The sequence below is a fragment of the Esox lucius genome, chromosome 1 (assembly GCF_011004845.1).
Source record: "Esox lucius isolate fEsoLuc1 chromosome 1, fEsoLuc1.pri, whole genome shotgun sequence".
Classification (NCBI taxonomy): domain Eukaryota; kingdom Metazoa; phylum Chordata; class Actinopteri; order Esociformes; family Esocidae; genus Esox; species Esox lucius.
Genome location: NC_047569.1, coordinates 33,154,911 through 33,178,082, shown reverse-complemented (window position 1 = coordinate 33,178,082; position 23,172 = coordinate 33,154,911). Strand labels below are relative to the sequence as shown.

Below are 23,172 nucleotides of genomic sequence, written 5' to 3'. Positions count from 1 at the left end.
AGTCCATGCCTCCACGGGTCAGGGCTGTTTTGGCGGCAAAAGGGGGACCTACATAATATTAGGCAGGTGGTCATAATGGCAGATCGGTGTATATATACCACATTATCTTTAATCAGTGTATGTTCATGATGAAAAGAAGTCCGATTGCAACATCTGGTTTTGAAATGTTTCAGATTATAAGTAACTCCTAATCGCCATGAAAGCTGTGTAATTGATCTACAGAGAGAAGCTACCTCTTAAGTGCGACTAAAGTTCAGAAAAACATAAAACAGGCCAATCTGATCTGTTAATCTTAAAGTAGTTTCCATGTGCACATATATATATATATATATATATATATGTATATATATATATATATAGATAAAGTATATAATTTTCATAGGATATGCCGCATTAGGAAAATAAGATGGCAATTGCAGACTTTATTTCAACATAACTGTAGATACACTGTGATATGAAAAATATCTTTGAGGGTCCTTTAGGGGTTCTTCAGTTTAAAACTGGGTGGATTTCCTAAAAATTCTTCCAAGATCCCTTTCCAATGGTTCCTCAAAGAACCGTTTAGAGTAACCTTTTGGGGTAGATTTTTGAGTTCACCGACCATTGATGTGAATATTCTTGATAATGGAGCTTTAATTCCCCATTAATCTCTGATCACAAGTAAAACATTAATTTGGATTAAAAGTGACGACACTGCTAGTGCCTGGACTCCTCCACTCAAGGGATGATGATAATGGTAGAACGCTCAGGCACAAATCACTTCCAGAAGGAAGTAGGAGGGAAGTTTGTCTGAGTAACGAAGGATAAAGGTAATTAGACATAGGGCCCATCTTCTCAAGACACATCCAGGGTGGGATTTGGACAGACCAGAAGAAACAGGAAGTAACAAGGACAGACCAGAAGAGACAGGAAGTAACAAGGACAGACCAGAAGAGATAGGATGTAACAATGACGACCAGAAGAAACAGGAAGTAACAAGGACAGATCAGAAGAGACCAGTACACTCCAACTGAGAAAATTAGACAAACTACTTGTACATAGTAAGCTTGTCCAAAAATAAACTGTTTGTTTTTCTGTTGAATAAATGCTTTACATTTTTTTTTTACTTTAACTAGACAGAAGAAAGTTGGCAGGAAATACCAGTGCAGATAGAAGTAGAATTTACGAGATGTCAGAGTTCACCAGACCTCCCCCAGTGAAAACCCCCAAGAGTCATTATTAGGAGTTACTATCTATACTCAAAGACTTGATTCAAAACATGGCCCGTTCTCTGTTGCATCTGACTGATTAGTACATCCACCCCAAACGTATTTCAATGAAAAATCTAAAATACATGTCAAATCCTGTACCCTGAATAACGACAGGGAGAGTTAAGTGAAATAGTTATTTTTGCTTCACACTCAAGACAAAAATAAAACGAGACAGTCTGTACTTTGCCTCATATTCACAATTTCTTTGGGGTAAAATATAAACATATGCAATTATGCATTTATTAGTTTGATTCTACAGTTTGGGTCTACAGTATTAGGTTGACGTATAGATCATCAGGCTTTATGTTCACCAGAAATGACAAAACATTATAAATAGCACAAAATGTCTTGAAAAAGTCTAAAAGTCGAAATAAACACTCACCTAAAGAGTTATTAGGAACACCTGTTCAATTTCTCATGAATGCAATTATCTAATCAACCAATCACATGGCAGTTGCTTCAATGCATTTAGGTGTGTGGTCCTGGTCAAGACAATCTCCTGAACTCCAAACTGAATGTGAGAATGGGAAAGAAAGGTGATTTAAGCAGTTTTGAGCGTGGCATGGTTGTTGGTGCCAGACGGGCCAGTCTGAGTATTTCACAATCTGCTCAGTTACTGGGATTTTCACGCACAACCATTTCTAGGGTTTACAAAGAATGGTGTGAAAAGGGAAAAACATCCAGTATGCGGCAGTCCTGTGGGCGAAAATGCCTTGTTGATGCTAGAGGTCAGAGGAGAATGGGCCGACTGATTGAAGCTGATAGAAGAGCAACTTTGACTGAAATAACCACTCGTTACAACCGAGGTATGCAGCAAAGCATTTGTGAAGCAACAACACGCACAACCTTGAGGCGGATGGGCTACAACAGCAGAAGACCCCACCGGGTACCACTCATCTCCACTACAAATAGGAAAAAGAGGCTACAATTTGCACGAGCTCACCAAAATTGGACAGTTGAAGACTGGAAGAATGTTGCCTGGTCTGATGAGTCTCGATTTCTGTTGAGACATTCAGATGGTAGAGTCAGAATTTGGCGTAAACAGAATGAGAACATGGATCCATCATGCCTTGTTACCACTGTGCAGGCTGCTGGTGGTGGTGTAATGGTGTGGGGGATGTTTTCTTGGCACACTTTAGGCCCCTTAGTGCCAGTTGGGCATCGTTTAAATGCCACGGCCTACCTGAGCATTGTTTCTGACCATGTCCATCCCTTTATGACCACCATGTACCCATCCTCTGATGGCTACTTCCAGCAGTATAATGCACCATGTCACAAAGCTCGAATCATTTCAAATTGGTTTCTTGAACATGACAATGAGTTCACTGTACTGAAATGGCCCCCACAGTCACCAGATCTCAACCCAATAGAGCATCTTTGGGATGTGGTGGAACGGGAGCTTCGTGCCCTGGATGTGCATCCCACAAATCTCCATCAACTGCAAGATGCTATCCTATCAATATGGGCCAACATTTCTAAAGAATGCTTTCAGCGCCTTGTTGAATCAATGCCACGTAGAATTAAGGCAGTTCTGAAGGGGAAAGGGGGTCAAACACAGTATTAGTATGGTGTTCCTAATAATCCTTTAGGTGAGTGTATGTCAACACTGCCTGAAGTCTGTAACCCTTTGACCCCACCAGAAACTAGGTCTATTCTCTGGTGATGCTCTCCTGCAGTAAGCCTTTACTGCGGCCAATTTCGGTTGTTGTCTGTTTTAAAGTATATTTGCCTCAAGTCTCATCTTCCAAAACTGAAAGGCATGTTAAATTGGACTTAAATCTGCAGACTGACTAGGCTAGTTAAGAACTTTTAAATTTCTTGCCTTGAAAAACTCTTTAGTTGCTATGGCCGTGTTTTTGGGGTTATTGTCATGCTGTATGATGAAGTACCAATGTTTTGTGTCTGTGCTTTGGTATCGCACAACCTCTGCTAATGTTCTGTAAGGGCTCGCATCCACACTAGCAGGATACATGTATCAAATGTCTGACTGTACTTACTCATATACTAAGTCTGAGTGTAGCCTGTATTTGTAGAAATACAAGTGCAAATGTAATCCCTTAAAGCTGGGATCCTTCATTTTAATAATAACAATGAGATAAAATGTTACATATTCAATTATTCAGCACTGTGGAATTCCTGGAATCAGAACACTACAAACATTTTAACAGCAAGCTCCCACATTCAGCTGAATCGACAGCTTATGTCCAGCTTCACCCAGCTCTTACCCCTGAGTAACCCCAACCACGCATTCCTATTGTTGGAGCCCTGATATCAAAATCACCTGATTACAAGAACTGTAGGGTGATTGACAAGTTGATTCTGGTGTGCTGGTCCGGGGGAGGCAACAAAGTGTGTCTAGGTTCAGGTAATGGAAACTGGAGTTGGGAAGCCCTGGGCTACATGAAACAGAGGACAGAAACTTTAACCACTCGTCTCTCTTCTGAGACACTGGTCTGTTCTGCGGGGTCGGAAACTTTGCTTCTTCCGTGTGTCTGTTAGATGCTTATCTGGTCTCTGTTATCCTCCATGATGGCCCAGTGATTACAAACATACTTCAATTACAGTGTTGATGTCATTGGACTAATCACTGGTCATGAACCGCATTTGATAAGCTAACACACACAAACACACGCACGCACACACACAGAATTGTAACTTTGTACCTAACACCTAAAATGTTCTTTGAAAATGGGGACTGGAAATTCTTTCCCATTTTAGTCACCTTTTTCTAATTTCACCACACATTCGGACATATTTGTCCCCATTTATATAGCTAAATCAGATTCTCACACACAAACATTAGTTTTTCTATTGTTGTGGGGACCAGAAATTCATGTTCAATATTTTTAACCCTGAACCTAACCCAAACACTAACCTGCTGAACCTCAGAAAACCTTATACCTAAACTTACCCAGCTAACACTCAACACTAAACAATAATGCCTAACTTTAAAGGTAAACCCAATTCTAACACTTGGTCCAACTGTACATGTGGTTTTAGAGAATGCATTTGAAAGTGAATACTGGCCTAAGCAAGCAAAAAACAGGTTTAATGTGGTGAATAATTCCACTCTAGTTCAACAATGTCCCAATGACTAAGAGTATGTCAGGGAAACAGCACACACTCACAGACCTATCCTAGCTATGTAACAATGATTATTCACAGCTTGCTACATTGACTTTATTGCACAGATGAAAATCAGAAGGGTGGAGTGCCTGGAAATATCACGGTTAGCATCATTTCTTGTTTTAAGGCATAATATAAAAAAAAAACAGGAAATGACAAACAAGAGGTCTGGAAAACATTTCAAAAGCAGCTGACCCCTTCACCAGCAAAATATCTCTGTTGCTCACTGCTCAAACTCACGTCAACAAAAAGATATCTCTGTTGTTCACTGCTCAAACTCACGTCAACAAAAAGATATCTCTGTTGTTCACTGCTCAAACTCACGTCAACAAAAAGATATCTCTGTTGTTCACTGCTCAAACTCACGTCAACAAAAAGATATCTCTGTTGTTCACTGCTCAAACTCACGTTAACACACACCTCTTCTTCAGACCGCGAAAATGTCAAACCAAGTTGACGCGCAGTGTGGTTGACATAGGATTGGGGCCGCAGGTGGTTTGACACTGCACTGTCAAATGACACCCTGGCTATAATGGCGACCTGGCCTTGGGTAAACCTCCACTACATCTACCTGACCTGGAAACGCACAGACGCCATGTGGGAATATGGGCAGCACCTCGGGTTAACCCCAACACACGTTACAACAGCAGATGGAAGGCACAGGGACGGTCCAGAACGATAAAACGAGCAAGACAAACAGACGGGCCCTCCCACGCTCCCTCAGGCCTGTGCCTCTGCTGAGTCCACCACACACAAACACACACACACACAGACACACAGACACACAAGCAAAGGCACACAGACACACACACACACAAGCAAAGGCACACAGACACACAACGGAACACACCACACAGGTGCAGCCCATGATGTTGGCATGAGAACACTCATGGCAGCGTGGTGATTGATCGGGGACATAAAGTGACACTCATGGCAGCGTGGTGATTGATCGGGGACATAAAGTGACACTCATGGCAGCGTGGTGATTGATCGGGGACATAAAGTGTGATCCGAGCACACAGTTACTGATTAATCACACCGCAAGAGCTCAGAGAACAAACACGGACATTTACCGGATGCCATAGGGTTCACACTCGCGCCCCCTCTATGGATCCAGGATACTGAACAGACCCTGAATCGACTCTGTAGACATTTCACCAACATTGCTGGTTATCATGCGTCAAAATGTCCACGGTATAAATAAGTGACATCTCTACTTCTAGACATCTGAGAAATATGACATGGATATTGTGAAATGATGTGTTTCAATGTCCTCTTCAGGGGCATGTCCTTTGCCATGTGACCTCATCTGAACCACTGACCATTCTAATAGACTTTTCTTTTGAATACAGCCAAAGCCACATATTCTTCAAGGGACCTAGCCAGTCCTATGATCAATCCACTCTGCTTGAATTGATATGCTACGGTATTAAGCTATTTTAAAATTGTTTCAATAGTGTTTTCTTAGAAGCAACTGGGCATTTATTACAGATTAAAACCAACATAATATGCAGATACATTACATAATAATTCCCTGTAGATAGTTATTAGTATTCTCATTAAAGAAACAATAAATAGTGGCTATAGTGCTTCACTTTTGTTTCAGAATAATTTTTGCATTGTTATTACCTCACATTAAGAGACCACTATACCTTTTTCTTTCCTTTCCAAAAAAGTTGAAAAGGAAGGTTTTGAGTGAGGAACAGAAGGGTTAAAATTAAGAGACCACTGCAAATTGAACGCTTCTGTTCCTCACTCAAAACCTTCCTTTTCAACTTTTTTGAAAAGGAAAGAAAAAGGTGTAGTGGTCTCTTAAATTATTCCAGAGCTGTATAATAAAAATTCATATTTGAAAAAGCATATTTCACATAAGGCCATAACTCTTTTATGGTTCTGAACAAAAGATTACACAGACAACACAGGTTTGAAATGTAGCCTATTATACAAGTAGGATTGCCTATTCAGTTATGTATGACATTATAAAAAATGGTAAGTCAATAACACACCTGTGAATGATCAATCAAAATGATGATACCACTCCCCCCCTTATGATGGACAGGTTACATAGAGGACAGGATGGTTCCCACATCAGCTTTTAATTGGTGCTTTATAGTAAACACAAACAATGGATAAATGGTCACTAAAACCTAAAGCCCCAAGCTGGTTCCTACTTCCTAAAAGCATGTTTTCAATTATCCCCCAGAATCATGTAGACTTCGCTGTCAACATTCTCTGGTTCTGAGCATTAAATGGATGGAACATGTTTTTTCCATACTAACCAATGATTCTGGGATCATCAAAGCCATTTAATTAACAAAAATGTAATAAATATACTCCCTAAACTGTAATTCAATCTAAACAGAAAACATAACAGATCAAAACAATGAACAGAGATGTGTTCCCTGGTGATGTTATGATCTAAAATAAATGTACAGGCTCTCTTCATGTATCAGTGCCAGTTGGTCATTGTGAGCTGTTGAGTTTTCTTGTTTTCTTGTCTTGTTTCTACAGTCAGAGAAGTCTTCTGTTGGATGATGGCTAAAGGGGGAAGGTCTAGGAGGGCAAACCAAAATATACATTTGATATTTAGTTGCAGCAGTGAATGCATACATTTTTATACCCCCTTTCTATTAGCATGTGAGCAACACAGAACGATCACCCCATACAAGAGGACTCCTGCTTTACATCTACACATCCTGTCTTATGGACAGAACGATCACCCCATACAAGAGGACTCCTGCTTTACATCTACACATCCTTTCTTATGGACAGAACGATCACCCCATACAAGAGGACTCCTGCTCTACATACACATCCTGTCTTATGGATTGGATCCAGTGCAGTGGCGTCGTTAGGATCTTTTAATTGATTAGCCCCAGATCACAAATTGACCAAAAATAAATAGCCCCTGATCTATTCATCTATAATTCTGACCAAGTATTATGATGTAGACGTGTAGGCCCCTAGCATGTACATTGAAATCTTCCTCCAGCACGTACATTAAAAACCCTGTACATTCTGACCCTGCAACGCCTCTGATCCAGTGTACATCAAACAACAGTATAGACCAGTGTTCATTTAGTCGACAAAAATAGCGAGGAAAATATTAGTTTAACACCTACTTTTCAGTTGCAGTTGACGAGACGATAACTGACTAAATAAATCCAGAAAAAAAAAACATTACCTAAATGAAAAAAACGAGACGAGACGAAACTAAATTATCTTATGGGATGTCTTTTAAATTACTACCATAATTGGATAGGATGATTTTGGAAATTAAGCTTTTATGTGTTTTTTGTTTTGTTTTGTCCAATCAAAAGCATGCACGGGCATTAGCTGTAATGTTTGCAACCACAAGATTGACGGAAAAATACTACAAACATCAAAACATTTCAGAAAGCGCATCATCCCACTGTACTGGAAAGATCAGTAGAGGGGTTCCTGGAGAAGTGGGTATTCCCTAACTTGTCAACTATCCAAAAGTTTTTGAATCTTCTGTTTTCCTTGTTCACACATTTCCAACTGACACTTCCATCTATGTAAACTACGATATTGTGTGTTCAGTACACATTACTGGCTAATTACATTTGATACAAGACTGAAAATGTGTTGATACAAGACTGTTTGTGTACACTGAAGTCAGTCATATGTTTACTATAGGTTAATGGGGCAAAACATCTGGTTTGAATGTGACTAAACCACAAGGGCATTTTGTTGACTCAAATGGTAACTGTTTTTGTCATTTTGAATATAACTTGACTAAATCATTATTCAAATAATAAAAATGTGACTAAAACCTGAAGATATTTTAGTCAGCATGACTAAGACCAGACTAAATAAAAAAGGATGCCAGAATTAACACTGGTGTAGACATTTGTTTTAACCTCTCCATTGGGGGGGCACAACCATAAATTCAATAGAAGTTCACAAGACATGTGTAATAGTGTGGGTGAAAGTTATACCACACTGTCAGTCTAGAACCACAAAGTGCTGCATCAAATTGAAAGCACTCGGTGGCAAGAAAGATGACCTTTTTTTCTCTAAGTGAGAGTTGTGGGTAATGTTCAGGGTTACATGTGATGGTTAGGGTAAGAGGTGATGGTTAGGGTTACAAGTAATGGTCAAGGTAACAGGTGATAGTTAGGGTTACAGGTTATGGTCAAGGTTACTTGTAATGCTCAAGGTTAAAGGTGATGGTCAGGGTTACAGGTGATGGTAAGGGTAACATGTGATGGCCAGGGTTACAGGTAATGGTCAAGGTAATAGGTGATGGTCAGGGTTACAGGTTATGGTCAAGGTTATTTGTAATGCTCAAGGTTAAAGGTGATGGTCAGGGTTACAGGTGATGGTCAGGGTTACAGGTGATGGTCAAGGTAACAGGTGATGGTCAAGGTAACAGGTGATGGTTAGGGTTACAGGTAATGGTCAGGGTAACGTGATGGTGAGGGTTACTTGTAATGCTCAAGGTTAAAGGTGATGGTCAGGGTTACAGGTGATGGTCAGGGTTAAAGGTTATGGCCAGGGTTACTTGTAATGCTCAAGGTTAAAAGTGATGGTCAGGGTTACAGGTGATGGTCAGGGTAACAGGTGATGGTCAGGGTTACAGGTTATGGTCAAGGTAACAGGCTATGGTTAGGGTTACTTGTAATGCTCAAGGTTAAATGTGATGGTCAGGGTTACAGGTGATGGTCAGGGTAACAGGCTATGGTTAGGGTTACTTGTAATGCTCAAGGTTAAATGTGATGGTCAGGGTTACAGGTGATGGTCAGGGTAACATGTGATGGACAGGGTTACAGGTTATGGTCAAGGTAACAGGTGATGGTTAGGGTTACAGGTAATGGTCAGGGTAACGTGATGGTGAGGGTTACTTGTAATGCTCAAGGTAACAGGTGATGGTCAGGGTAACATGTGATGGTCAGAGTTACCGGTCATGGTCATATTTAGAGTTTGGATTATATTCCTGAGTCAAGCTTTAGCTACTAGTATCTAACATTGATGCATAGAGACTAATCAATTTGTCATAAAACAACCACTGGGCCTGTTTTTTCCAAATTTACCAACTGAACCTGAATCAAATGCATATATATATATAATTCGTTTTACCGCACCGTTGTGACGAAAAGAGAGCTGAGCCGGAAGGCAAAGCTCTCGATATACCGGTCAATTTTCGTTCCTACCCTCACCTATGGTCACGAAGGCTGGGTCATGACCGAAAGAACAAGATCGCGAGTACAAGCGGCTGAAATGGGTTTTCTCAGAAGGGTGGCTGGCTTCTCCCTTAGGGATAGGGTGAGAAGCTCAGCCATCCGTGAGGAACTCGGAGTAGAGCCGCTGCTCCTTTGCATCGAAAGGAGCCAGTTGAGGTGGTTCGGGCATCTGTTAAGGATGCCCCCAGGACGTCTCCCTAGGGAGGTGTTCCAGGCACGTCCAGCTGGGAGGAGACCTCGGGGTAGGCCCAGGACCAGGTGGAGAGATTATATTTCGACATGGTCTGGGAACGCCTCGGGATCCCCCAGTCAGAGCTGGCAAATGTGGCTCAGGAAAGGGAAGTTTGGGGTCCCCTGCTGGAGCTGCTGCCCCCGCGAACTGATACCGGATAAGCGGATGAAGATGAGATGAGATATATAGGTTAGCTCTTTTTATTACTTCCTACATACAACGTACAGCATTTTATAAAGTCATGTGGGCTAGGCATCATTAATTAAATCAATAATTAAAGCAAAAGATAATTCACTGACCTGAAAGGTGACTCCTGTTCTATTCATTCTGACTATGTTCACTGAATCCACTACGACAGTTGAAATCCAAGGAGATAACTTGACAGACCCTAATTTCATCCATTATTCACCTCGACTTGACCTCCAACACAAGCACGCCACAGCTTCTGAACTCCTACCATACACCTTGTATCACACAGTCAGCAGTGGTCTCTAGAACCACCTGACAGATGCATTTCACATAGCAGGCATCACTGTTCCGTCTATTATGCTGACAAAACATCAGTCCACTGAAACTATTTAGTGGTTAATTACTGGTTTTGATTAATGAGGAAATGTACAGCAGATAAGAAATCTGTGGGTATTCTCAGTTTTGGACAAGAACACAAAGTGTAGTAATAAGAAGTATTTGTCTCAAAATATGGTATTAGAATATTTGTCAATCCAAAGATATGTGGGGCTGATTTAACCTAGGCCGTTTTCAGCTGTTTATCTTTAAGCATATCTTTTTGTAGTGAGTTTACTCTGGAACAGTTTTGTTACACAGACTTACCATTCTATTGCAGCTGGTTGCCTCACAACTGTATGTTAAATCAAGCACTTGTTTTACACAGTACATTAACAATAGAATTAGGAAACCGAACAAGATCCCCATGGTATTAATAACCAGTCAGTGCAGAAAGACAGCCATAAACCACAAATGCTTCAATCTGGGTTGAGTAGAGACATTGACATTTGAGCTGTTCCTCAAGGATGTATAGAAGGATGTTTACCCAATCTTCATTGCATATGTAAAATCAGCCAGGGAGGTTTGCCTTTTACATATCCCATTCTCTCTGGTAAACATGGATTACATGCAAAACATATCGTACATGTACGTAAGACAGAGGCTAATGGAAAACAAATGGACCGACAACATTGATCAATTTAATTAATGTCATTTTTTTTTAATAAAGTGTTCAAATATAACACTAAGTTGTATTAGCAACTGCCAACAAAGAAATTCAACTGATCACTACAACAACCAACCAATCAATGTATACCCAGAATACCAGCTGATCAGACCGTCTTCTTATAGGACGCAATAAATAATTGAACATATGAGTAACTAGGCATCCTTTCATCAGCATGGGACTGTACCTCATTTCTGTGCCTCTGTGAAAACATGGGGCCACCAAAAGTCAAAAAGCATGGCTTCAGTCTTGGTGAGCAAATTTGCACTTTATTCTAATTGTACTCTAAATTGGTGAAATAAATAATAATTTAGAAACCGCTAGTGGCGTTGATCCGCCAGGCCTTATGTGGGTCAGGGTGACATCTACCTGGACATTAGAGTTTCTACCAGCTGACAAACCTGCTGTTACTGGTTGGAGTTACCGTTAAGAGAGTTCCTGGATCAACTCTATCCAACTCCATCTGAGGCATCTCATTGAAAACAGCTCCCTGCACTAGACCCACCCTCTGGAGAACGTTGCTCAAGAATTACAACTCCGAACACATATTTGAGAGGCCAGATGTGGAGAATGTCTGTGGTCAGTCGCAAGAAGTGAGCCACTGGCCCATCCTATCGGTTTAGTAAATAGATCAATTACAACCAAAGCAAAAACCTCCTGGGGATATCTCCTGGTCACATGAGATGCATTGTAAGGCACTGTGTCGGGAAAGATTACTTTTAAAAGGACCACAGCAAAAAAATAACTGCCCAAGTTATTGTGCAAACATGTTGAAACTTTTGTCGAACCTGGCCATCCTTGGGAATCAAACCCACAACCCTGGTGTTGCATGGGCCAAGCTCCACCAATGACCCAAAGTGGGGTAAAAAAGAGCCAGGAAAGAAGTACACACTCGCGCACATTCTTCCTCATGCGGTTTAAAATCTGATAGAGGAAGGAGGAGTGTTTAAAATCCACTCAGTTCTGCAATCTCTCTGCCACTCAATTTAAAATAAAATGTTGCTTCATTGCCATGGAAAACACGTCTACGTGGCCAAAGCTAGCGGAAAATAACACCCAAGACATGGACAGTAAGTACAGGTGTAAGAAGAACCAAACATGTCCGATAGCAGTCAGCTATTCAGACTACACAGGACATTTGGTGTCACTGAGCCATAACACAACAACATTTACAGACAACAGCTTGGGCCCTTTGGGCACAGCAAATAGATCTAGACAGACACAAAGACCATTGCTACACTGGTGTATGTGACTTCTAATTCCTTCAGAAAGGGATTCTTCATTGTTTAGGTCACAAAGCTTTTGTTCTATCACTACACACTGAGCCTTACACCAGAGACTTGAATAAGCCTGACAATAGGGTTATCCATCGGCCTGGCCTAAAGCACCTGGGACTACTGGAAATGGCAATAATGGAGGTCAGGTCTTAAGTGTTTCACTCATTCTCATTTGGCACACACACCACACTTCTGGTCCCTATCCCTTGTACAGTAGCCTCTGCATCGAAGCAGTAATATGACTGGATGAAAGGTTATTGAGAGGTGAATGGCTACCTAAGGCCAATTGGCATTACATTACACGGGAACAGAAATATTGCTACTTGCTTTGCAAGCTAATATTTGCCCAAACTACCCTCAGCATCACTCAGCAGATTTAAAGGACTGGTAAACGTTCCGCTCTTACCATCGCAGGGAATAAACATCTGTGATGTTTTTCTGGGCGGGACTGAAAAATGTACCTTTATATGTAGATCGGTGTTGCTAGCCAGTTACAACCTATTGCTAATTGAATTCTCCTCCCAATGCAAATTACCTTATGTATAACGCTGTATATTAAGTTGGCAAGCATGCAAAATATGTTACAAAAACAAGATTCCAGGTGTACCCATTATTATACTAATGAACCAGGTTCAGACTAAGCCACTGGCCAGTGGAGCTTGATGGTACAGTACATGTAAGTAGTTTGGGCTACTCTTAAAAGGAAAGTATATTTCTTTTTAGCTGATTAATTATTGACATGTAGCACAGCTCTAATTGGGGAAAAGGCTACTTCATGTTGTGCCATGTCTGGACTGAACAAGGATTCACTGCTGTCTCTGACAGTAGCCACCTGTGATTGTTCATGTGTGGAAGTGTTAATCATATTAATGGGGATTAAGAACATGCCCATAGCATCAGCTGAAATGTCCATGGAGGCAGAAAATTGGGTTATAATTTGGTCATGTTTACTGGACCATTATATTTTTTCCTAGTCTCGATCTGCTTAGTACATAGTACTTTTTGTAGTAAGGTACAAAAACCACAATTAAACAAGAAAGTTAAATAAAGAAATAAATATATAATATGACAATACTATTTTAAAGTTTTTTTTTATTATATCAATCTCAGCTTGCTTATTGTTTCTAGTGAGAAAAAGAGAAAGGAGTAGGTGGGCAATGAGAATATTTTTTGGGTGAAAATGGAAAGAGAGAGCATGTGATGCAACTTCTGCTTTTCAGGGGTAAAAAATAAAAACACTCTCAAAGAAACGTTCTTCACTCTTTCAGAAAACACATCTACCTCTGCTTCTCCAGGAGACTCCAGTCTGGACACCAACCACCAGGACCACACATGATCAGATATGCTGTGTTGAAATCAACTGAATGACTTCGAGCCCTCTGAATCTCTGTCCACTGAGAATCTGAGAGCAATGACTGCAGGATTTGCCAGAACAATCCCCCTAACCAGTCCTCCATCCTAACCTCTTCTCAATGGTTGGTTAACCCGTGAGGAGGTCACGTCTTGTATGTTTCTCATCACATTGAGGGATAAGAGATTCTTGGGCCGAGTCCTCCAAGGCCAATACACCTCTTATTTCGACTGTACACTATTATTTTTAAGCATTAGACTTCGGGAAGACTAGCTGTCGCATTGGAATCTGGTCATGGGGATCCAAACACACAACAAACTTTAGTAAGACAATACTAGAAAGTGAACTGAGAAAGATGGACGAAAGCTTTGTTAGTGAACTGCATTCATCCTCACTACTTGACAACGCTAGAGGGTGAACATATGACATAGCCACTCACACACACACACACACTCCACCTGGAAATAATAGACACTAAACATCAGCCTACGAAATGACCAGTGACATTAACTACAATAAGATCAATAAAACAATTAGACCATCAAATGGGCAGTGACAAATCCATTCAGATCAATAAAATCATCAGACCATGAATTGTTTTCCGAAATATACAGGGCAGAACCGGACTTCGGCTCTCGCACGAATCAGATACATTACACATACAACCTTCTTGGACAAAACCATCACACATCAGTGGGATAACAGGCACAGTGAAATTATGCTGCTCTTAGAGCATCCAGGATGTCTTATCCATTCCAATCTGTGTCACAAACACTTTACAAAGCAAGGGGGGAAAAAAAGTCAAGGGGTTTAAGAACAGTGCTGATAGACCTTGGAAAATACAGGCTAATGATGTGCCATTGACCCACAAATTACAACATAGCTGAATCTTGACAAGTAGGCATTATGTATAACATGCAGAGGGCTATGTAAGAGAACTGTCAACCGATGACATGTTAACTAACCTGTTAAGTAACATATTGTTTTATCTCGCACCTGTTTCACACCTTGTTCCACAGACCATAAACCATATATTATAGATATCTCCTGATATAGGCGGCATTTTTACAGAGCTGTGAGCACACTGCTTCTGTTGGAACAAGGAATTAAGAAATCTCTCACAGCTACTCTGTTTGTTTTGCTCAACTTAGATGTTCAGTCCCTATCCTACAGCTGTGTAGGTATTTATTTGGATTTGCCTTCTCTGTGGCAGAGTTAGTGGGCACTCATGCTGGGTATATAGTTATAATCGACTTTCTCTGTTGTATGACAACCTATAGTGGACAACCCCAAGACCCTTCAGAGCACCTGTCTTTTTTTGGATTTGTTGTAAGAGTTACTCCTTAGCCATAGCAACAATATATATATATAGCAAATATTTAGGAAGAAATATTGGACTTGACAAGTAATAACAACTGACTCCAACAACTATTGCACTCAGAAACATTTATGGAGCAGCATCAGTGGAGCTAGCTCATCTATCCTGCATCCTCGCTATCTCCTTCCCGACGCACCTCATCCATCCCTCTTTAAATACACGTAATGACACCAGACATTTACAAACATACTGCTCTTATCAGTGAAATGAATGACATTCAGCTCAAGTTTTCATTCATTGTGTGTGTGTGTGTGTGTGTGTGTGTGTGTGTGTGTGTATGTTTATTATTGAGAGAATAATTGCCTATAATGCCTGTATGCCTTTTATGTAAATGGTGACAATTCTACCATAGAAAAAGGGATCAATATTTCCCCCCAAAATACATATTATTTGCTATTTTCAATTGGATTCTGACACCGTAAAAATCACTTGTGTTGATGTCAAGATGAGGGTGCTGTACAAAACAACAAAGTAATCAGTGATTGATTCAACTCTGACCAGAGTATCAGAGACCCCTACACATTTTCCGTACAGCTTTACTTAAGTTGGTTCTGGCCCAACCGAAAAAACCAGCCAATCAAAACGTCTGTAACTCAGATCCTAACTTATCACAGAGAAAAAACTGACACCCATGGACAAGGCTGGTGTGGTATATTGGTCATACACCACACCCCCTTGTGCCTTAATGCCTGAAAAACCTCTACAAACACTTCCATGAAAATTCACAATTTCTATTGCTGTCAGATGCTTTATGTCCAGGTGTCTCAAAATCATACAGACTATGTGAGGCCCTGGGGATGGAAACCAAGCAACTGGGCTTCACTGGGAGTATAGAGAACAACCTTGACCTGGGCTTCACTGGGAGTATAGAGAACAACCTTGACCTGGGCTTCACTGGGAGTATAGAGAACCACCTTGACCTGGGCTTCACTGGGAGTATAGAGAACAACCTTGACCTGGGCTTCACTGGGAGTATAGAGAACAACCTTGACCTGGGCTTCACTGGGGGTATAGAGAACAACCTTGACCTGGGCTTCACTGGGGGTATAGAGAAAAACCTTGACCTGGGCTTCACTGGGGGTATAGAGATCTGTCTGGACCTGGGCTTCCCTATTAGTACAGAATAATGTCTGGACATACACAGTACAGAGTAGTCTGGCCCGAACATCACTGGGGGTATAGGGTACCGTCTGGACCAGGGCTTCACTCGGGATATAGTGTATTGTCTGAACCTGGGCTTTACTTGGGGTATAGTGTATTGTCTGGAACAGGGCTTCACTGGGGAAATATAGCGTATTGTCTGAACCTGGGCTTCACTGGGGATATAGTTTATTGTCTGAACCTGGGCTTCACTGGGTGTAGAGAGTACTGTCTGGCCTGTCTGACACACCAGACACAACTGACACGTGCAGTGTGGCATGTCTGAGGTGAGGTGAGTCAGTCATCAGTCATCTGGCTGATGCCTTCAGAATATGGTGTCCAATCACCGACCATTCAAACAGCTGTGTGACGTGTAACTTGGATGTGTCCCGGCTTAACTGATTCCTTAGGGGTTCATTCCCTTAGGGGTTCATTCCTGCCAACTTAGTTTTATTATCCGTCTGACTGTATCTACACAGGCACAGTGTTTGGTTTTACATTTTAATTGTTGCAACAGGTTAGTGAAATCACTAACTGGAGGTTGGTAGGAATAGAGCACCCACAGATATCATCTGGTTCAAGAAATAACTCAGGACGTGCCAGCAGATTTCACTCAAGAATCAACCACAGAACTTGACTCAAAAATGTCTGTCGGATTTTTGTTTCATCATGTTGTCTGTCTCATGGTGGAGTCTCATCCGCTCTCAGCAGAGACCACAAACAGGCAGTTGGTGATGAGTGACTTTCATGACTGATATACTGTTGTAACACTGTACATTCCACTCAGAACTTGCAGTTACTTTAACAGGGGAACGGTCACTGTCGTTACAGTAGTAAGTAGCACGGCAGAGGTTTTGAACTTGTATGAAACTGGCACGCTAATGCAGTTTGTAACCAACGACAGCAGATTCATATCCCAACATATATTTCCCAGTACAAATGTGTATGTATTCAGTATTTCTGCGTATTTGTAAGTTTGTGTGTATGTGTGCGTGTATTGACTGCCAAAGGGGACAGACAGAGGGCCAGCAGGGCACGTCCCCAGCGCCATACACAACTGTCAACTCCTAAGTAGGTATAACTATAAAAGGGACACACCCTGCCAGCAGGCAAGGGAGGGAGGAGCCAAATCCTGTCCTCCAGGGCTGGCAGGTTTAGCCTACACCTCTCAATTAAGGGTAACTGAGCATGAATGGCTGGTTTCAATTACTATCCAAATAATGGTGTTTACCTAATGGATAAGATGAATTTCCCTGTCTGGGGAATATACCATAACAAACGGCAATAATAGGAGGGCAGGAGTGGAGATTTGTCCTCGTGGAAACAGCATTTCCCCACAACTAATACTGCCTAAGAACAAAGTGAATTTCATTCTCACTTCACAACAAGCCAAAAGTAAACGTCTTCACACTCGTAGGCCACTTGTACAGACACCAACAACCACGACAACACAGCCGTCTAACGGTACATTCACACTATTCGCGATGGGAGCGATGGCTCAATTCATTTCAATGAAGGGAAGCGTGGCGAGCGAGTGGCTTGCGGGGCGATGCGTGGGATCCGTGAGAGGCGAAGAAAAAGTTAAGATTTTCCAACTTCATGCAAATCACCCGCGCCTATCGCTGGGGACTGACCAATCACGGGATTTTGTGTAGGTGGTTGTGAAATGCTCTACCGGCAATTAAAATAATAAACAGAACTGATTTTGCGGTCCTTTCTAAAAGATGGATGAATATGTTTTACAAGTTTTAGTACTAGTGATGGGAGCTATACGAGTGCACGCTATTTTCCTACTGAGATGGGGGGGGAATAAAAATATATATATATATATATATATATATATATATTGCAGCATGGAGACAGGTGGCCGAGATAGTTGGTGCTTCTGGTATCAATATTATTATAGACACACCCACAAGTATGCTACAGGCGATGCACACTGGGCGATGCTAGCGTTGGCTATCCGAAATTTCGCGAATAGTGTGAATGCACCGTAACAGTGAACGAGACAGCACAACACGCAGTCTTTAACAGTGAACGAGACCGCACACGTGCAATCCAAGGAGATCTCAGACTATACGTAGTCCCGCCCGCCTATTACATGAACGAGAAAGCACAACACGTGATCTAATAGTGAACGAGACCGTCCAACATGCAACTGGATAAGTATTTATCTCAATAATGCACTATATATGAGTTAAGTCATTGTTAGCTCAATGTTTAAAAGCTGTGGTAAGGCAGTACCGTGGAGAGGAAAAAACCTGGTGCCAGACAGAATCACCTACAAAGATTATGAAACAAACACTGAGATACGGAGACTGAAACAGCGATAGGTCAGTCGGTCTTCTTAGTCAGATGAAGCAACACTTGGAGTTAAAGTAATAGCCCGGGGCCTTGCATACTGCACACGTACACTTACGGACAAACGCACACAACAACAAACACACACTGACATGGAAAACCTAGGGGGAGAGAGGGAGGACAGAGGTCAACTCACTGTGAGAGGCAGGGAGCATACGACGAAAATGACCGTCATGGAGGCCAGCAGCATTAGGTGATCCATCTCCTCCTCGCCCTGCCCAAACCAGCCCAGACTTATCTTCCTCTTCCTCCCTCCGTTCACCACGGAGCCACGGCGTGTCATCTGGCTGCGGTGCATTCGGCACAGGCTGACGATCACCGAGCCGTTGCACATAAACACCACCACTATCAGCAGCGCCATGAGCGAGGCGTAGGAAAGCGAGAAAGCCAACACCTTCCTCTCCTCGTCTTCCCCCTCGCCCGCCGCATCCATCTTGATGAAGCACCAGGTGCCCGGGCAGTACTGCTTGTGGCGGCCATAGCCGAAGAAGGGCAGGAGACAGAAGGCGCAGGTGAAGAGGTAGATGAGCAGAAGGGACACCTTGGCGAAGCTGCCTCGTACCCATTTGGAGTAGAAGTAAGGGTGACTGAGGGCCAGGCATCGCTCCACAGCCATGGCGCACAGGATGAGCATGGAGGCCAGGCCGAAGAATGTCATGGTGAAGGCGAAGAGGGCGCAGAGTCCCATGCCCCCGGTCAGCCCTAGCAGTGACCGTTGGTGGGCGTAGCACACAAAAACCAGGGGGCTGAGGAAGCAGGTGCCCAGCAGGTCGGTCAGGGCCAGCCCAGTTACCAAGATGCAGAAGACAGACGACTTGGTGCGCCGCTCCTTCTGGTGGACCCCCAGGATGCCCAGTGCGATGACATTCCCAATCACACCCAGGATGAACATCACCGTGCTCACTACTGGATTTCCATCCGTGATGTCGGTTTGGTTCTCGCAGGTGCCGTTCAAATGCATGTCTGGAGAAACTGTGCGTGTGTGATATGCTCCCTCAGTGGTGAGTTGAGAGAGGGATCCTATTAAGAGGCGAGAGAGGTTCCTGAAGCTCTCGAAGTCACCCTTTCTAGATAGGGGAAATTACTCAATGTCATGGCTCCTAACACCTAAATAATTGCCATTTCCCGTGTTGCAATTTTGAAACGTCCCCTTTTAAAAATGTGGTAAGTATTTGGTGTTTTCTTTCCAGAAATAATGCTTATGCCATTCTGAATCCAGAACCGGATTACGAGCAATGGAAATGCGTAATTATTTAGAAACAAAGCTCAGGTCTTACCATTGACGGCTCTCGTCTACTGGCAACTTAGACTGCCCTTCTTTTGTTCGGTATTTCCTTACAGTCCCCGTCAGCAATTCTGCTACGTTTTAAAGTATGTTCTGCCTCTGAAACTCCGATACTGGCGAACGCTTGAGCCTGACAGATAATACAAAAGTTGGCATGATGGCAGCTAGTGTGACTTTGCGCTGCCTTTCTTTCTCGTTCTCGCCCACTTTCTCTCTCACACACCCTCTTACTCTCTTACTCTCTCTTTCAGTCCTCGCTGACTTTGAAGTATGTTTTTCCCCTCCCGTCTTACACATGTAAATCCAACATGAGAGACAGCCTAAAATTTGAGCATGACACCTGTTTAAATTACTCTAGGACGCATTAATTCCTGAGCCTATTATATGAACTGTCACTTTTATTCCGAATTATTTTTATTCCGAAGTATTTATTTAGAATATTGACCGAATGTCATTGGCTAACGTATACGTTTGAGACTACATTAGTTGCCGATCACATTGCAAAAAATAAGGATTGTTTGGAATAGTCCATAAATTACGTCATATAGGGTAGGAAAATGGTACAACAGTGGGGAAATCTTCGCACATTTTTCATTTTGAAGGAAACCTTAGCTCATGTTTCACAGCACTCAAAACGTAACATTTCTCTATCAACCTAAGCCTAAATATTGATTTTTAAATTATTTGTTTCGGTCAAATTTGTTGACGATTTTGAGCCAGAGATTTGCAGACTGACTTGGCTAGACTGTCGTTGTTTAACCTGGCTGGCATTTCTTAGGCAGCCAATAACCGAGGAAGCGGATTAGTGAAGCCCACTGACTATGATACTTTGTGGGCAACTTCTAAAATGCACGCATTTTTCTAGAAAGAAAAAATTGTTAATGTCGATGTAACCACCCGCAGCTATTAGACATTGAGGCTGAGGCAGGTTGATGAGTGGCTGAGCTGCAACTTCGACAGGAGGGGTTTGTGTGTCTTTGAGAGCGCGCCGCGGGGTTCAACGCACACAGCTCTAGGCGCGCGCATCCCAAGACAAGCCCAATCAAAACTGATGCAGCGGACGAAAGCTTAACATTAGCGATCTGGTGTTCTTTATCGTATGGAAACAAGGTGATTGTTCAATCTGATCAATTTGCTACTTACCATATGAATGGGATAATTTTTTATAAATCCAATCTGGGCTGACTACCTAGACATTTTAAATCCAAAATGATTAACTATATTTAATCAATAAACCCGTATCTTTTTAATTAGAAATGTTGCTGAACAAGGCTAACCTGTACAAATCCATCTCAGCCCTGTGAGTTTTATCCCACTGAACAAAGGACGCTGAAAATGCGGTTTTCTGGTTAAAAAGACGTTTATTACGAATTAACCAAGACGAATTAACCAAACCCCTATAAGTCTATCTTTGAACAACAACAGGGTTGTCCTCCTGTCCAAGGTCAGGACTGTTTCCAGGAGTTCATTATTTTTTAACTATGTAAGAGAAACTCTGATCCCACCATTGCCCAGTATAACCTTGTAATAAAAGATGAATTGAGTAGCCTAATATCATCAACATTCCGGAGTTGTACCTGGTTAGGTTACAAAATCACAAACATCTAAATTTCAAACCTTGTTTGAAGGTTTTGAGTGGTATTTGAGTTGGTAATTTTAGCTATATATTTTGAAATACATTTTTAAAGTTATTTGGGCAATAGCAAGTGTTTTGGAAATAAGAATCCAGGAATGCAAATCGTATTCTGTACTACTGATGTTGGAATACTGGAAGATTCAGAAAGCTTTTAGGATATTGCTGGGAAAATATTCATACAGAATGAATAAAAAAATCTGAATACTTTTCCCCTCTATATTGATGCATATAGATGCCTAATCCATTCAAAACACAAAATGGAAAAAAAACATTTTAAAAAAATTTTCTCTGGCTACAGTTTAGAAACTAAAAATATCCTTTGTGTCTTCAAAATGTTTAAGTATTTATTCAATGTATTGTTAGGTAAATTCGTCAAATTCTGTCATTTAGATTTTTTTCTAGATACAAACAAATGGAGATAAAAAGTATTTTGTATATGTAGATGTAGGGAAACCATGAGATAATTAATTCACCTTTTCGGTCACATATAATGGCATCAAAACAGGTGCAGAGAATGTCAAAAGCAGCAGAGTAAAATAATAGATGAAGTCATAATACATTATAACATAAAAAGTTATTGTTGTACGCTTTCCGTGATATCGGAAGTCCTTCATATAAAAAGCTGTGAACTGAAACAATGGGTGTAAAGAGAGTTCAAATTTCCAGGTGAGTCATCAAGACGCCTATCACAATGTCCACATCCGAACTGGAAGACAAAGGAAAACTGGTGGCAGTAGGCTGCCTGCACAACTGAACATGTCTTATCCAGGTCTGCATCCCTGACTTACCACAGTCAACCAAACATGATAGTAATACAAAGTGCCTTAAAGAAGGAAATAATAAATCAATGTTCAACCCAGTGTTGCTCGTGTTCAGTTGATGACTCAACCCACATCCAGACTCAAGAGGAAGGATAGAGAGAAACCCCAATTTGACCAAGTGGCAAGAGAATATAACAAAAGGAAAGAAAGAAAAGACACTGAAAGTCATGTTTCAAAGAAAATCCCACCTGCTTCTACCAACATCCACCAATTGGTATTTTGACTGAGATACTGGATATTTTCTGGTCAGATTATTTTCGCAAGTGATCTGATTGTTAACAAGAACAAAGAGGGGGTTGTTATTAGTCTCCCTGTATAAATGCAGTTTATGCAATTATCTTGTTGCCTTATTTCACATCAGAAATGGCCGCTTAGATTGAGAAAGTGAGAGGGAGCAGGATGAGTGTAACAGTTTTCATATGCCCTATACATTACACCATATCCCACCGGCTAATTGACTGGTCTGGCCAGTTAGATGGGTTCCCTGCCGTTTGGGACCTCTCATCTGCTCAAATCACCTTGGTTATTGGCCGACACAAAGCACTCTTGGAGCAGGTTGTAATGACTCCATTGTGATGGTTTTAGGTAATTTTGAATGGTTGTGTTGTGGTGTTGTATATTCTAAACAAAGTGAAGAAGACCATAGAGCTGTCACTTATTTGCTGGGAATGAGACCATGGGATTCAGTTTTATGTACACTGTACTGTGTGATTTTATTCGGCTCAGATAACATCTAGGGCCTTAGAAAGCTTTCCTTGGCGAGCTGCATGTCTTTTGTTTTGGGACAGGTTTATTTTTCTATGAAGCCGCAAAGTGGCTCATATGTGAAACCACTGGGAAAATACTACTTTTTTTTTTTTTTTATTCAAACAAAAGC

The 23,172-nt window shown here is 41.6% G+C and overlaps 1 protein-coding gene across 2 annotated transcripts in view; it reads right to left on the bottom strand.

Annotated features, from left to right (window-relative positions):
* ptgir (prostaglandin I2 receptor) overlaps positions 1-20,215 on the bottom strand; it is a 30,891-nt gene extending 10,676 nt beyond the window's left edge. Inside the window, exons 1-2 of one of the 2 annotated variants that reach the window (XM_013133494.4) lie at positions 19,831-20,215; positions 18,690-19,620 (exon numbers count right to left, since the gene is read on the bottom strand). In XM_013133494.4, coding sequence (XP_012988948.2) covers positions 18,690-19,514 — 825 coding nt within the window. In that variant the 5' untranslated portion in view covers positions 19,515-19,620; positions 19,831-20,215. The remainder of the gene's footprint in view (positions 1-18,689; positions 19,621-19,830) is intronic. The other variant, XM_020044919.3, reaches the window with a different exon arrangement.
* Positions 20,216-23,172: the final 2,957 nt, after the last annotated feature.